General features: G+C 38.1%; 1 protein-coding gene across 17 annotated transcripts in view; it reads right to left on the reverse strand.

Annotated features, from left to right (window-relative positions):
* Dlgap1 (DLG associated protein 1) overlaps window positions 1-12437 on the reverse strand; it is a 784970-nt gene that overhangs the window by 310234 nt on the left and 462299 nt on the right. For 2 of the 17 annotated variants that reach the window (XM_015482532.2, XM_015482535.2), the window contains exon 1: window positions 10327-10465. The exons of the other annotated variants lie outside the window; for them this stretch is intronic. In XM_015482532.2, the coding sequence (XP_015338018.1) occupies window positions 10327-10377 (51 nt within the window). In that variant the 5' untranslated portion in view covers window positions 10378-10465. Of the gene's footprint in view, window positions 1-10326; window positions 10466-12437 lie in introns of those variants that run through there. 17 annotated transcript variants of the gene reach the window in all.

Consider the following 12437-nt stretch of genomic DNA (forward strand, 5'->3'; position numbering starts at 1 on the left):
TAGAACATGGTCTTCATGAGGGCCGGGATTTTATTTTGTTCTATCCTGTGTTTCCAAGGAAGAGTGCTCGGCCCAGGGCAAATGGGCATTCAACATTAGCTGAGTGAATGAACACTCCCACATCACAAAGCCATTCATAGATACTGAAAAGAATGAGGCAGAGCTCTACATACTGATGTGGAAAGATCACAATAGACACTAGTAAGTAAGAAGGGCCAAGGGCTACACAGTATTTGTAGTGTAATAACAATTTGTTAAAACAGAAGAAAGAAGATGTGCATACACTCATACATCTATGTACATGGACCCAGATACATATCTACAGTTTTACATGAGTATATTTGTGAATTTGAATATAAAGAAAACTGGAGGAAAATGTTAAAATGGTTATAGCGATTTTTATCTTTTGGGAGTAGGAATGGGACAAGGGGTTGTAGGGCTTTTGATGCTACATCATTCTGAACTATAATTTTTCATGATTAGCATATACACTTTTATTAAAAATAGGAAGCCAGTGGAAAAATCCCCAAAGTTACAATCATCTGTAGATCTATTTTTTCTTTTAATTTATTTTCTATAATTGTCAGTAATTTTGTCACTTTATTGAAAATCTTGGTGTTCTGGGGGGTTGGATAGGGAAAACATACATTAGGATGTGGCTGTGGAATTGGGGGGTGGGTCCCCCCAGAGGGCTGGCCCTTCCTTCCTTCCTTCCTTCCTTCCTTCCTCCTTCCTTCCTTTCTTCCTTCCTTCCTTTCTTCATACTGGGAATTGAACTCAGGAGATTCTGAGCTGCATCCCTAGCCACCCCCTCCCTTTTTAAATTTTGAGAAAGGGTTTCTCTAAGTTGCTGAGACTGGCCTTGAACTTGTGGTTCTCCGGCCTTAGCTTCCTAAGTAACTGGGATTACAGGTGTGCACCACAGTGCCCAGCTTAGTTTATTTATTTATTTATTTTATTGCTTGTTTGTTTTTTAAAGTATTTGTTTTCTTTACATTTTTCTCAATTCAAAGATATAGCTTCATTGTAGTGGCACATCCTTCTCCACAGAAAATCTTAACAAAGCTTCTCCAGAAATCTGCACCATAACTGATTTTACGACTATCAACGAAAGAGTCTCTACAAAAGAGTTCAGTGTAGTTAAAACTTCCTATTTTCCTGTCATTCTATTTTACTTGGCTACTGGCCTGGAAGACATCAGCACTCCAGGTGCTGAACGCCCCTTTACTAGTTTTTCACAAACATTTATCCACCATAGTAGTTTGTAGAAGTGTGTTTGCAAATGCAAAGTGTGATTAAAAAAAGACAGATCCATTCACAAGACCTCTAGCCTTGAGCAGAAGCTTCACAGAGATGTCTACATTTCTAAGATAAGAGAAGTTACCAATTGGGCTCCATGTAACAGCTGGCAGGGGGAGGAAAGAAAGGGGAGAAGAAGCTCTCCCCCTCTCAGGTGTTGTCCTTGAAGGATTGACTTGCCCAGAACAGTGAAAGAAAAACTGCTTTTATGGGAACTTCTGCAGACTTCTGAGCCCCTCCCCTTACATGCTGGGTATAAAATTCTGAAACTACCTGAACTCGGGGGTTCAGGGGGATAGATTGATTACAATGAAAGGTTTGCCCTCTGAACCTGACTATAGCTAAATAAACCTGCTTCCTGTTCTATTTGGTGTCTTGTCTCATCTGTCCCCTGAAACATCATTATATACAAAAGAGATCTAAGGAGCAAAGGAACAGTTTGTTTTTTTGTACCAGGGATTGAATCCAGGGGCATTTGAATTGAACCCACTGAGTCACATCCCCAGCCCTTTTTATATTTTATTTAGAGGCAGGGTCTTGCTGAGTTGCTTAGGGCCTTGCTAAGTTGCTGAGGCTGGCTTTGAACTTGCTGTCTCTTGCCTCAGCCTCCCTAGCCGCTGGGATTCCAGGCGTGCAGGAACAGTGTTTAACAAGAAATTAGTGAAAGCTGGGCTCGAGAAACAGAGTAGAACCTCCAAAGAATCATTATGGAATGTACTTCGCTTCCCTATTCTTCAGCTTCAGCTACAATTTTATATTCAAAGTTAAGAAAATTTATACGTAACTGCACGCAAAACCCCATATGTTCAGTGTCAGTCGGTGCCACTTATTTTCAATGAGATAAAATAGCTTATTTAAACTTTGAATTTTCCCATTGGGTTTAGACAATTTCAGCTGTTTATCCAGCAGCACTCTGCTTAAAAATAGATGAGATGACATTTGTGGGTGCTTTTTAAAAAATATCCTTTGGAGAAAAGAAGCAGAACTCTAATGCTACATTTACCATTTCTATTATATAAGAATGGCAAGTTGTTGTGGAATGAGAACTTCATAGAAAAATATTCCCCTTTCTAATATATAAAGATTAGCCTTTTTGGAACCAATCACCATCATTGGATGCATCAGGCATCCTGAGGTTTACTATTTCGTGATCACAATAAATTTCATGAAAATCTAAACATGTTTGGAAAGACTTTCTAATAACTAGGTAAGGAGATTTTTCTCTTCCTTCAACCTCCTAATTACATACTTTCCTCTCATCATTCCTTTATCAACTATTTATTGAGTGTCTGCTATTTGGTAGGCACTGTTATAAAACTGAAAATAAAGCTGATGTTGAGTATATTTTATCTGACTACATAGACCTATTTACTAATGTTTGCACCAATCTGCCAAAAAATAAAGATACGGTTAATATTAGCCTTAAACCTGCTGTCAGGTGATTCCATAGAATTGAGGATAATTAAAATAGGTTGAGCTGAAAATACACTGTCACCTGAAATTTCAACCTGAGTGCATATACAAGAGAACTATAGTCAATTAAAGTCTGAAATATTAAAATCAGTGTTGCCATCTTGGTAGCATTGCTGATGGCAAAGATTATGACACCAGGAGGAAATGAAACCCAATGTATCATTTTCCCACCCGGAATAATGTGCCAATCTGGACATCTTACTGCTTTTATTTATTAAAAAAATATACTTTAAGAGGAAATTGCATTTATCGAGTAATATGAAAAAGGAAATCAGGTCCATGAGAGGGCACGACATATCCTTCACTATACAGCACTTTCGTCTTTAGTTTTAAAGAAGTTTTCTCTTAGTAGTCAAAAAAGGTAACAGGATTAGATTATTTTTCCCTTTGTCAAGTGTTCTCCTGACCCTACATGCTGTCCACACAGGCTGCAGGCAAAGGGATCTGCTCACCAAGGGAGGAATTGCAGTTTTTGCCTCTCCTGGTCTATGCCTTGAATACCTGACATGTTCCAAATCTGATGTGCCACCTTCTCCTGCTCCAAGGTCATGCGCTGACCTGAGCCCATTGCGGTGGGTGGCCAGGTTGTGGGGAGAAGAGTTTTCCATCCCACATGTCCTGTGTCCCCTCTGGACCTACTTCACAAAGGCTGCCTAAGTGGCCCTCTTGTTGGACGCATTGTTTCCTCACTAATGTGTTTTCCTCTTAGATTCTGCAAATGCTTTTACTGGTCTGGGCGCCCCCGTGAAGAGCAGGGATTTTGTGTTTTCTTTTAAATAGTGTGGTCGAGTTCTGAGTTCGAGTTGTAAAAGTGATAAATACTAATGATGAACAATGAAGCTGGCTCTGGAGTCCCTGGGGCTAGCTACAGGAGAACTCAGGATGAGGGGGAAAAATAAATAAATCGATTTCTAACACAAAGGCAAGGTATTAGAGCCAACTGCTTGTATTAGAGCCAACTGCTCCATGTGGAAAAGTTTGTTAATAAAATGGCACAGGGATTTTTGTGAGGTGGAGCCAAGCATGTAGAATAGGCTTTCAAGATGTGTTTTCCATCTTCCTTCCAATTTTGGGTGTTATGATGTAACAGGATTTTGGAATCCGAGCATATGTTATTTTCTTTTTTTCTCTTCCTTTTATGTTTAAACCTCCATTACCATGAATTAGCTCTCCCTCTTCAATAGCTTAGAAGGTTTGTTTACTTTCTATAAAGATGAAGCAGTTGGAAATGATTTGAGATTGAGGTATATTTCCCTCTTACAACTCTGTCCAGCTCTATTTTGATGAGGTTTATGACTCTGGTGTGAATACATTAATTTTGGCAGGCAACAAACATTATTAATGCTTTATACAAGTACATCCTCCTCCTTTTCACAAATGAAACTTTGAAAAACACTGCACTGTATAAAAATAGACAAAATTGATAATTTCATTTTAAGAAAATATTCCATATTATAAAATATAACACAGGCAAATACTGCATACATTTTTTTCCTCATTAGTGATTTGTTAATTTACATGAGATAATTTGTATTCCCATATGAATATGACATGTTCCCACTTACTATTTATTTTTGCAACAAAAAGAGTAGAGTTGCAATCATTTAGAAATTTTGTATTAAACATAGCAACTTTATCTTTTCTAAGGAAAAAAACCCCTGTGAATCCAATGTTACTTCATTTTACAATTTTTTTTTTTTTGCTTCTTGACAGATTAGGGTGGAAGGATGTATTTGCTTTAGACACTGACCCATGATCCATGAACTTTATATTTTCTTCATCCTATAATAATTGTGCCCACAGGATACAATGAATGACTCAATTCATCCACCCATTTATTCTCATATATTGAATTCCTCCAATATGCCAAGGACTGTGGGAGTAGAAGACACAGTATCCGTAGACTTGTATTTGTCCTCAGGGATCTTTCTGACTTGTGGGGAGAGGTGGTACTACTGGAGAGGAGAGAGCAACAAACACTCCAGTGTGGTTATAGCAAAGTGTCTAAGTTGCTGGAAAATACAGATGTGGGCAGTATTTCCATGGAAGCTGGTTCAAGTTAGTGCTTGACTTGAGACTTTACCAACTGGGTGTATGGAGAAGAGGCTTTACAGGACAGGAAACAGTATGTGGTGGCATGAGCACATGTATTTCTAACAGCATTATATGACATGTGAACATGACACCTGTTCCAAATTACATGCAATATATGGAGAGCTCATGTGAAACAAACTTCACTTTGGACCTTGGATCCTATAAATAGAATCCAAATGCTATAAATAGGTTACATTGAAAGTACTCAGACATGTGCTAATCATAGTCTTGATTTGGTGTAAGGACCTAGGAGGTCTTTCCCAGGATTTCTTTTCTTGAACTATCTTTTTCTCTCTCTAATGTTGCCCCAAGAACAACAGAACACGCTCCTTTTGTAGAACACAGGTCCTCTTTTCTAAGATCCATGCTGGTTACCCAGCGAAGTTCCTCTGCCCAGTCTTTCTTCTGAACCAATCCTCTCTTCTGAACAGCGTATTCCACCATTAGCTCTGCCACCCTGCACTGTCTCATCCCACCCTCAGGCACTAGTCACTGCCTCCCTTCTCCACAACTTCTGTTTTTGTCCCAAAGTCCCACAGATGGCTGCACCCCTCAATTGTCTCTTTCTGGACTTGCTCTAACTCAAGCATGGGATACCTTCATGCACATATTCCGGCACACATTGAATCTTAGAGGACCTCTCCATCCTACAACATCAGCCTTTGTAATATCATCTTTCTTAGATTAACATTTTATTCCTCTTTGAACAGCTCATTTGGAGTTATCTTTCATTTCTCAAAATATCACTGCCTTACTTTCCTCTAGCTGCTATATCAAATCACCACAAGCTCAGCGGCTTTAAAAACAACTCATATTTATTCTCTTACGGTTTTGAAGGCCAGAGGTTCACAGTAGATTCAATGATCGGAAACCCAGCTACTGGCCAGGTTGAGTGTCCCCTAGAGGACCTAAGGGAAAATCCATTTCCTTGCTTTCCCCACTGTTTGTAGATCCATTTGTTGGCTGATGGCCTCGTCCATCATCTTAAAACCAAAAGTACATCTTCTACAAATCCCTTTGTGTTCCCATGGTCAAATGCCTTTCTTCTGTGGTCCAAGTCTCCTTTTTATAAGGACACTTGTGATTACATTTAGGATCCACTCAGATAATCCATTAATCTCACATAGCAAGATAATGTAATCACACATGTGAAGTCCTATTGGCCAGGCAAAATAGTGTTTACTGTTTCCTGGGATGAGACTATGGCCATATTTGGTGGCACTATTCTACTTATCACAACCACCCATGCCATCAATATTATCACTTGAGGACTGTGTGGCAGACATTACTTTAAGAGGTAGTCACCATTTATGATCTCCATTTTACAGATGAAGAAATGCAGGCATGGAAAGGTTAAGTAACCTGATCGGAGCATGTAGATACAGCAATAGTAGAAAGAGGATTCCAACCTAGTTCTGTCCAACTCAAAAGCTATTACTCACACCCCCTGTCTTGTCTCTCACATTTTTAAGTTGTGTGCATTTGCGTGTTGGTGTGGATCACAAGGAGCCAAGTCATCATGACCATATCACACATAATGGGAAATTTCCCAGAAATTGTACATGTCCCTTCTGTACCTATACTTCTAGCTATTTCTTCTACAGAGAGCACTGCTAATTTAGCAGCTGGGGGGGTTGGTAACAAGCAGCAGTTTGCTTCTCCAACAAAAGCCCAGTGGACACCCCCTAAGTAGGCTGACATCGGGCAAAGGCTGAAAAACATTAAGGACCAACTGAGTTTGAGCAAAAGCACTGTGGAAAGAGTAATCATAGACCAGAACCAAGAAAATAGTTCCTGTTGAAAAGGACAATGGAAATGTAGCAGAAATGTAAGGCCCAGCTACTTTTACTGTAGACAATTTGAGAAAGGCTAAAAACTTGGAGAGACACAGGGGTTATAAGAAAAAGCTTGAGAATAAAGAATACTGTGGCACCTTCAGAAAAAAGTACCTTCAGATTAACAATAAGGAAAAAATATACTTAAGGCAGACTCCTGGAAGTCAGAAAGCAAATGAACACCAGCAGCTAATGAAAAGTGAAGGATTTTTCTATGATTACTGTACTATGATTACTGAAAAGTTTTCCTCTCATTCTAAGGAGGCAGTGGGTCATGTGAAGAGTTGTTCCTACAATCAAACAAACTGAGGGGCCCATTCTTTATTATCAATATCACTTATGGCAGCTTGAGACTGACAAGTTGGACATCTAGCTTCACGGAACTGGAAGGCTAGTGCAAGAGTCAAACCAACAGGCAATTATACATAAAATAGAAATTGTATGATAAAGAAATAATGGGTACTAGGAGAACATATTGGGAGACAGTACCTGAGTTCAACTCGGTCGGTCATAAAGATCTTTCTAGAGAAAGTTCCATGTTAGATGAGACTAGAAAGTTGAGAAAGGGTTAAATGGGGAAGAGAGGAGTTTAGGGTGATGGATAGAAGAAACAAAAGAGGAAGAAGTTCCTGAAAAGGCTCTGGGCAAGAGTGCATGACACCTGTGAGAAAGGGAAAATAGATCAGAACGGCTGAATTGCAAAGGGAACAGAAAAGAATTAGGAAATGAGACTATGAAGAAAAAAGGTCTCCAATTATGTCAGATGCTGTAAGTCATGCTAAGGAGTTTGAACTTCATTCCAAGGGTAAAAAGGAAACATCAAATGATTTTTAAGTAAAATATTTAGTGATTCTACATGCATTTTAGAAAGATCATTTGAGCTATGGTATATGGAATGGATTGGATTGAGGGGAAACTAGATCGTGTAGGAGGTATTTACAACAATCTAGTCAAAAAAATGATGGAAATTTAACAGGGATAGTGGCAGATGAATGGAAAGAGGTGTACAGAAATTTAAGATATATAGAATTAGATGATTTTTTCCCATTCATTCATCCATTCAATTAACTTTTATGAGTCTTCCTTGGAGACGCGATATGAAGTAGAGGGAAGTATCAAGGTTGCCCCTCATGTTTCTGGATTTTTTAAAAAGGTAGCTGGTGATACCATTTGCAGGGGTAGGAAACCCAGGATAGAGACTCATGGGGGAGGAGACTAAGTTTAGACATGGTAGGTTGGAAAAATGCCTTTATTTTTGCAACCCCCATATCCTTGGGTTCCCCAGTCTGTGAGTATAAATGAGGTCACACTAACAGTGACAACCAAATCCAGTGATATTTTAATCCTCTCTCATCTTTGTTCTTCCTGCAGTTAATTCTGATTGTGCCCAAGAATGGGCTTCACGTGCATTTGGGAACAAATCTGTTTGCTGCCTTCTGTCAGACCTCCTTGCCAGTGGTGCCAAGAACGCTTTATGATGGCGGGCCATCTGTATCAAAGCTGCCACCTCGGTCACCACTGTCCTCAGTTGGCAGTTGCTCCCTGGTCTTTACTGTCTGTGTATACGTGTGTGTGTGCATGCACATCACGTGTAAGGTGGTGGTACTGTTTTCTTTAGATTTTCTCCACGAATTCACCAACACATAGTCAGCGTGTAAGTGGATAAATAACATATGCCTTGCAAAAATTTTACCTTAAAGGCCTGACATGACATCTCATGGCCACTGCAGTGAATACATCTCAAAAAGAATGCTGACCAAATAGCCTTGCCCATTTTCATTGTTGAGTTGTTTGGGTGAATACAGTGGATAAAAGTCTTGCTGGTATAAATGTATTTTTATTGAACAAATGGCAGGGAGATGAACAACTTGGTCATTGCAAAGGTTTGTTTCTTAGTTTGTTTCTGTCAGCTTTAAGATAGGCATAGAGCAATCCATAGGTTCTGGATCAGTGATACTAAGGAGAAGGGAAAGGAGGAAAATGTCAAAATCAAAGCAGCAAAATAGTCCATGGGGCAGCTGAGGAAGGTGTGGAGGGATGGGGTATAAGAGAAAAAGGGGGAAAAAGAGGAAAAGAAAGCAAATGTGTTTCAAATCTCAAAACAACCCACAATGCCTGAGCTTTCTATGCAGCTCTACAAACAGAATAGCTGTGAAATTGAACATATTTTAAAACCTTGAAGTATGAATAGGTAACATATGTCTGTCTTGTTATTCTTAAAAATTAACCATGATAGAAAAAAAAATCCACACTCTGACTTCTCATAGGTTTACTAAATTAGATGTATTTCAGGGGAACTGTCTAAATTTGTAGGTGGACTGCGGGTGATGCTTTAGGATTGGTAAATATTGCTAAATACCTGTGTTTGTACTCTTAGCATCACATTTCTACTTCTAGGAACAATAGACATGGTGAAGGAAGGAAAGAAAAGTTCTTTATCTATAAATTCTGATGGTGATGTTTAAAGACTTCCATGAAATAAACCACTCCCTGTCCATAGCTCATTTCACAGGTATAAAAACAATACAAAGAGGAGACTGTAGGAATAGGAGGAACAGTTACTTTCCACTTCTCAAAATGTTTCCATATACTTTAGCTGTTTTTGAGTAGACCTTCTGAAATATCTTTTGAGGTCACCTACTTTGAGAGAATAGAGTCTCTGATTTTCAGGTGACATAGCAGTAAGCCCAGAATGCCTAAAAGCATTAATCTTAATTATGTTTTCCATTTTTGTTATTCTGATAGAAAAGACTACAATTTCTTCTCCATCTTGCTAAGCCATTGCTAGTTTCAAGGATTTGTGCTGTGATCTGTATGAAATCAAAATCCCTGTGTTAAACACCAAAAAGCTGAATCATAAAAAAAGTGAAGCCAATTTAGTAATTATCTCATCACTTCTTGCTTTTGACATATAGTGGCCAGGGTAGTAATAAAAGTCTTAGAAAGATCTGATTGCTTCTAATTCCATGAACTTAGTGGACAAGTACATTTCCCACATGAACTGAAATCATTGCAGCCACGGCAAATCAAGAAAGTAATAAGAAAGATTCATATTATCAGTATGCTGCTACTTTAAAAAATACAATCTTACAAAATGAAATCCACCTCAACCGAAGCTGTGGAATAATTTTAGCAATTGAAAATTACTACCTTCTCTAGAATAACATGTACTTAGAAATGAAATGATTCAAAAACCAACATGATGTATATATTCTGCTTTCTTTAGAGCAAATTCGACATCAATTTACATTATATCATGATAAATATCTCCAACAATCAGTGCTTAAATAATTCAGTCTATCTTTGTTACATCTAAATATTCTGATGTTTAACTAAATTCACTCTGCATTACAGATGATAAAAAAAATTATATGAATGTCATTCTTACTAAAAAGCTAGATTTCTCCCTCAGCCCCTCTAGCTTCCAAAGCAACCACATCAAAGGAAAAGGGTGCATTGGGGGGTACTCTTTATAAAACTGTTCATCCCAAATTCACAGACATCATGAAACATAAACCCATCTCCAGCATGTTCAAAGAAAAATTATGGATTAACCCAGAAGTCAAGCACAAAGAGACTATTTCTTTTTCCTTCCCATAACCCAGAATTGGTAGTATTAGCTTACCTTATTAGCTGAAATGCCAAACAGAATGTCTTTATGGAAAATTAAGTTCATTATTCATCTCAGCTTTGATTTGGTATAGTGCAGCTGAGAGCACTTAGGCTCTCTCTATGATTTGCCGATGCAAAGTGGGTGAGTAAGGCAGTAAACACAGGGCTTGGGGGTGGAGGGAGAGTGATTGGCGATGGCTCACAACTCTAGACTTGTAACTTTACATTTTCATTCATATGAAGGTGGAATCAAATCTCATCACAGAAGACTACCACTTAAGTGGTTACTGAGTGCAGGTTTTTAAGCCTGTGCAATTTTGCATAGTAGTGCAGTTACACTGTGGAGCAGGCTCACTGTCCCAGCAAAACGACATCACTCTCATTATCTCTGTGGATTCTTGGGCTATTGATTCACCTTGCGGCACATATGGGGGGCGGGTTACGTGTATTCTGTCAAAGAGAAGTTCATGTGGGGGTGCCATCCCTGAAACTTGCTAAAAAACAAAATGCCTGATTGTCTCACTAGCGCTGGAAAGACAGAGGCAGGTTTCAATTTTGTGCACACACGGAAACTGGATACAACATTCAGATACGGCACCAACAGGGACTTTCAGGATCTAGGAGTAAAATACCAGTAGATATTTGTTCTTTGTATATGCAATTTTTTTTTGTCTTTGGAAGAAAATGGAGCAATATTCTTTAATTCACTGAGTTTCTTTAAGAGAAGTAAACACATTTTAGAAACCTCTAGGTAAACTTTTAATTTTAAAAACACTAACTTCACCATAGAAAAAAATCCCAGAAAATACCTGTTCAGTGTATGACTTGTTTCTATATGGGGCAAAAGAACTATTGTAGCTTGTCCTCCCAAGTGTTTTACTTCAAAAGTTTTGAACAGGCTCTGTTTATTAAGATCTGGCTTTCTCAATAGAAATTGCCAGTCACCATAGGAAGATCAGTTCTAGGTTATCAACAGGCAAGATCAATATGACTGTGATGTAATTTTAGTTTAGAGCAAAGGCTTTTTAACTTTTATTGTCTTGTCACTGTAAACCCTCCTCCCCCCAAATTCTCCTCTCCTGAATTAATAAAAGGCCAGACTGTCTAATGAGAATGTATAAAGAAAAGGCATAATTAAATGATTGATTGACCTAAAAATATTTGGCACAGTGTTATCATATGATCCAGCAATTACATTCTTAGGTATATACAGGGAAAATGAAAACAAATTTCCACATAAAAATTAGAAAACAAATGTTTGTAGAATCATTATTCAGAATAGCAAAAGCAGAAATAACCCTAATGTCCCCATAGACTCATGAATAGATAACAAAATGCAGTGTACCCACACACTTGGCAATAAAAAGAAATGACATATTGACACATTCTACAATACGGATGGATCTTGAGAAGCGATGCTAATTACAAGAAGCCATACATCATTACCCTAGGTACATGTATGACTGCATGTATCCTGTGACTCTACATCGTGTATAACTGGAGAAATGAGAAGTTGTGCTCCATTTGTGTACAATGAAATGCATTCATTCTGCTGTCATGTATAACTAATTGGAACAAATTTCAAAAAATTAAAAAAGAAGCCATACACAAAAGACCACATGCTTTATGATTCCAATTTATAAAGGAGTGTCCAGCATAGACAGAACCTACAGGGACAGCAAGTAGATTAGTAGTTTCCCTGAGCAGGAAGTATTGGGTTACTACTGTTCATGAATACAGGGTCTCCTACTCAAGCAGAGAGAATGTTTTTAGCTTTGATTTTGGTGTATGACTCTGTAAATATACTAAGACCACTGAATTATACTCAATAAAGATGTTCACAAAACTAATTTTTCATGGAAAGTTGTCATGTGATGTTTATTGTTACATAAATTGGTCATATATAATAAATTCTGTAAAAGGCAGATAGGGAGAGGTGAAGGAGGAGAAAGAATGAACCCAGATGTGGGTGACTCTTGAGGACTAGAGAGGCTATAAGATAGACCTAAAGTGCTATGTTTTATTGCAGCTAACTTTCTTTAAAAAAATTTTTTTTAGTTGTAGATCGACACAATATCTTCATTTTATCTATCTATCTATCTATCTATCTATCTATCTATCTAT

This window comes from Marmota marmota, unplaced genomic scaffold, assembly GCF_001458135.2.
Source record: "Marmota marmota marmota unplaced genomic scaffold, marMar, whole genome shotgun sequence".
Lineage (NCBI taxonomy): Eukaryota > Metazoa > Chordata > Mammalia > Rodentia > Sciuridae > Marmota > Marmota marmota.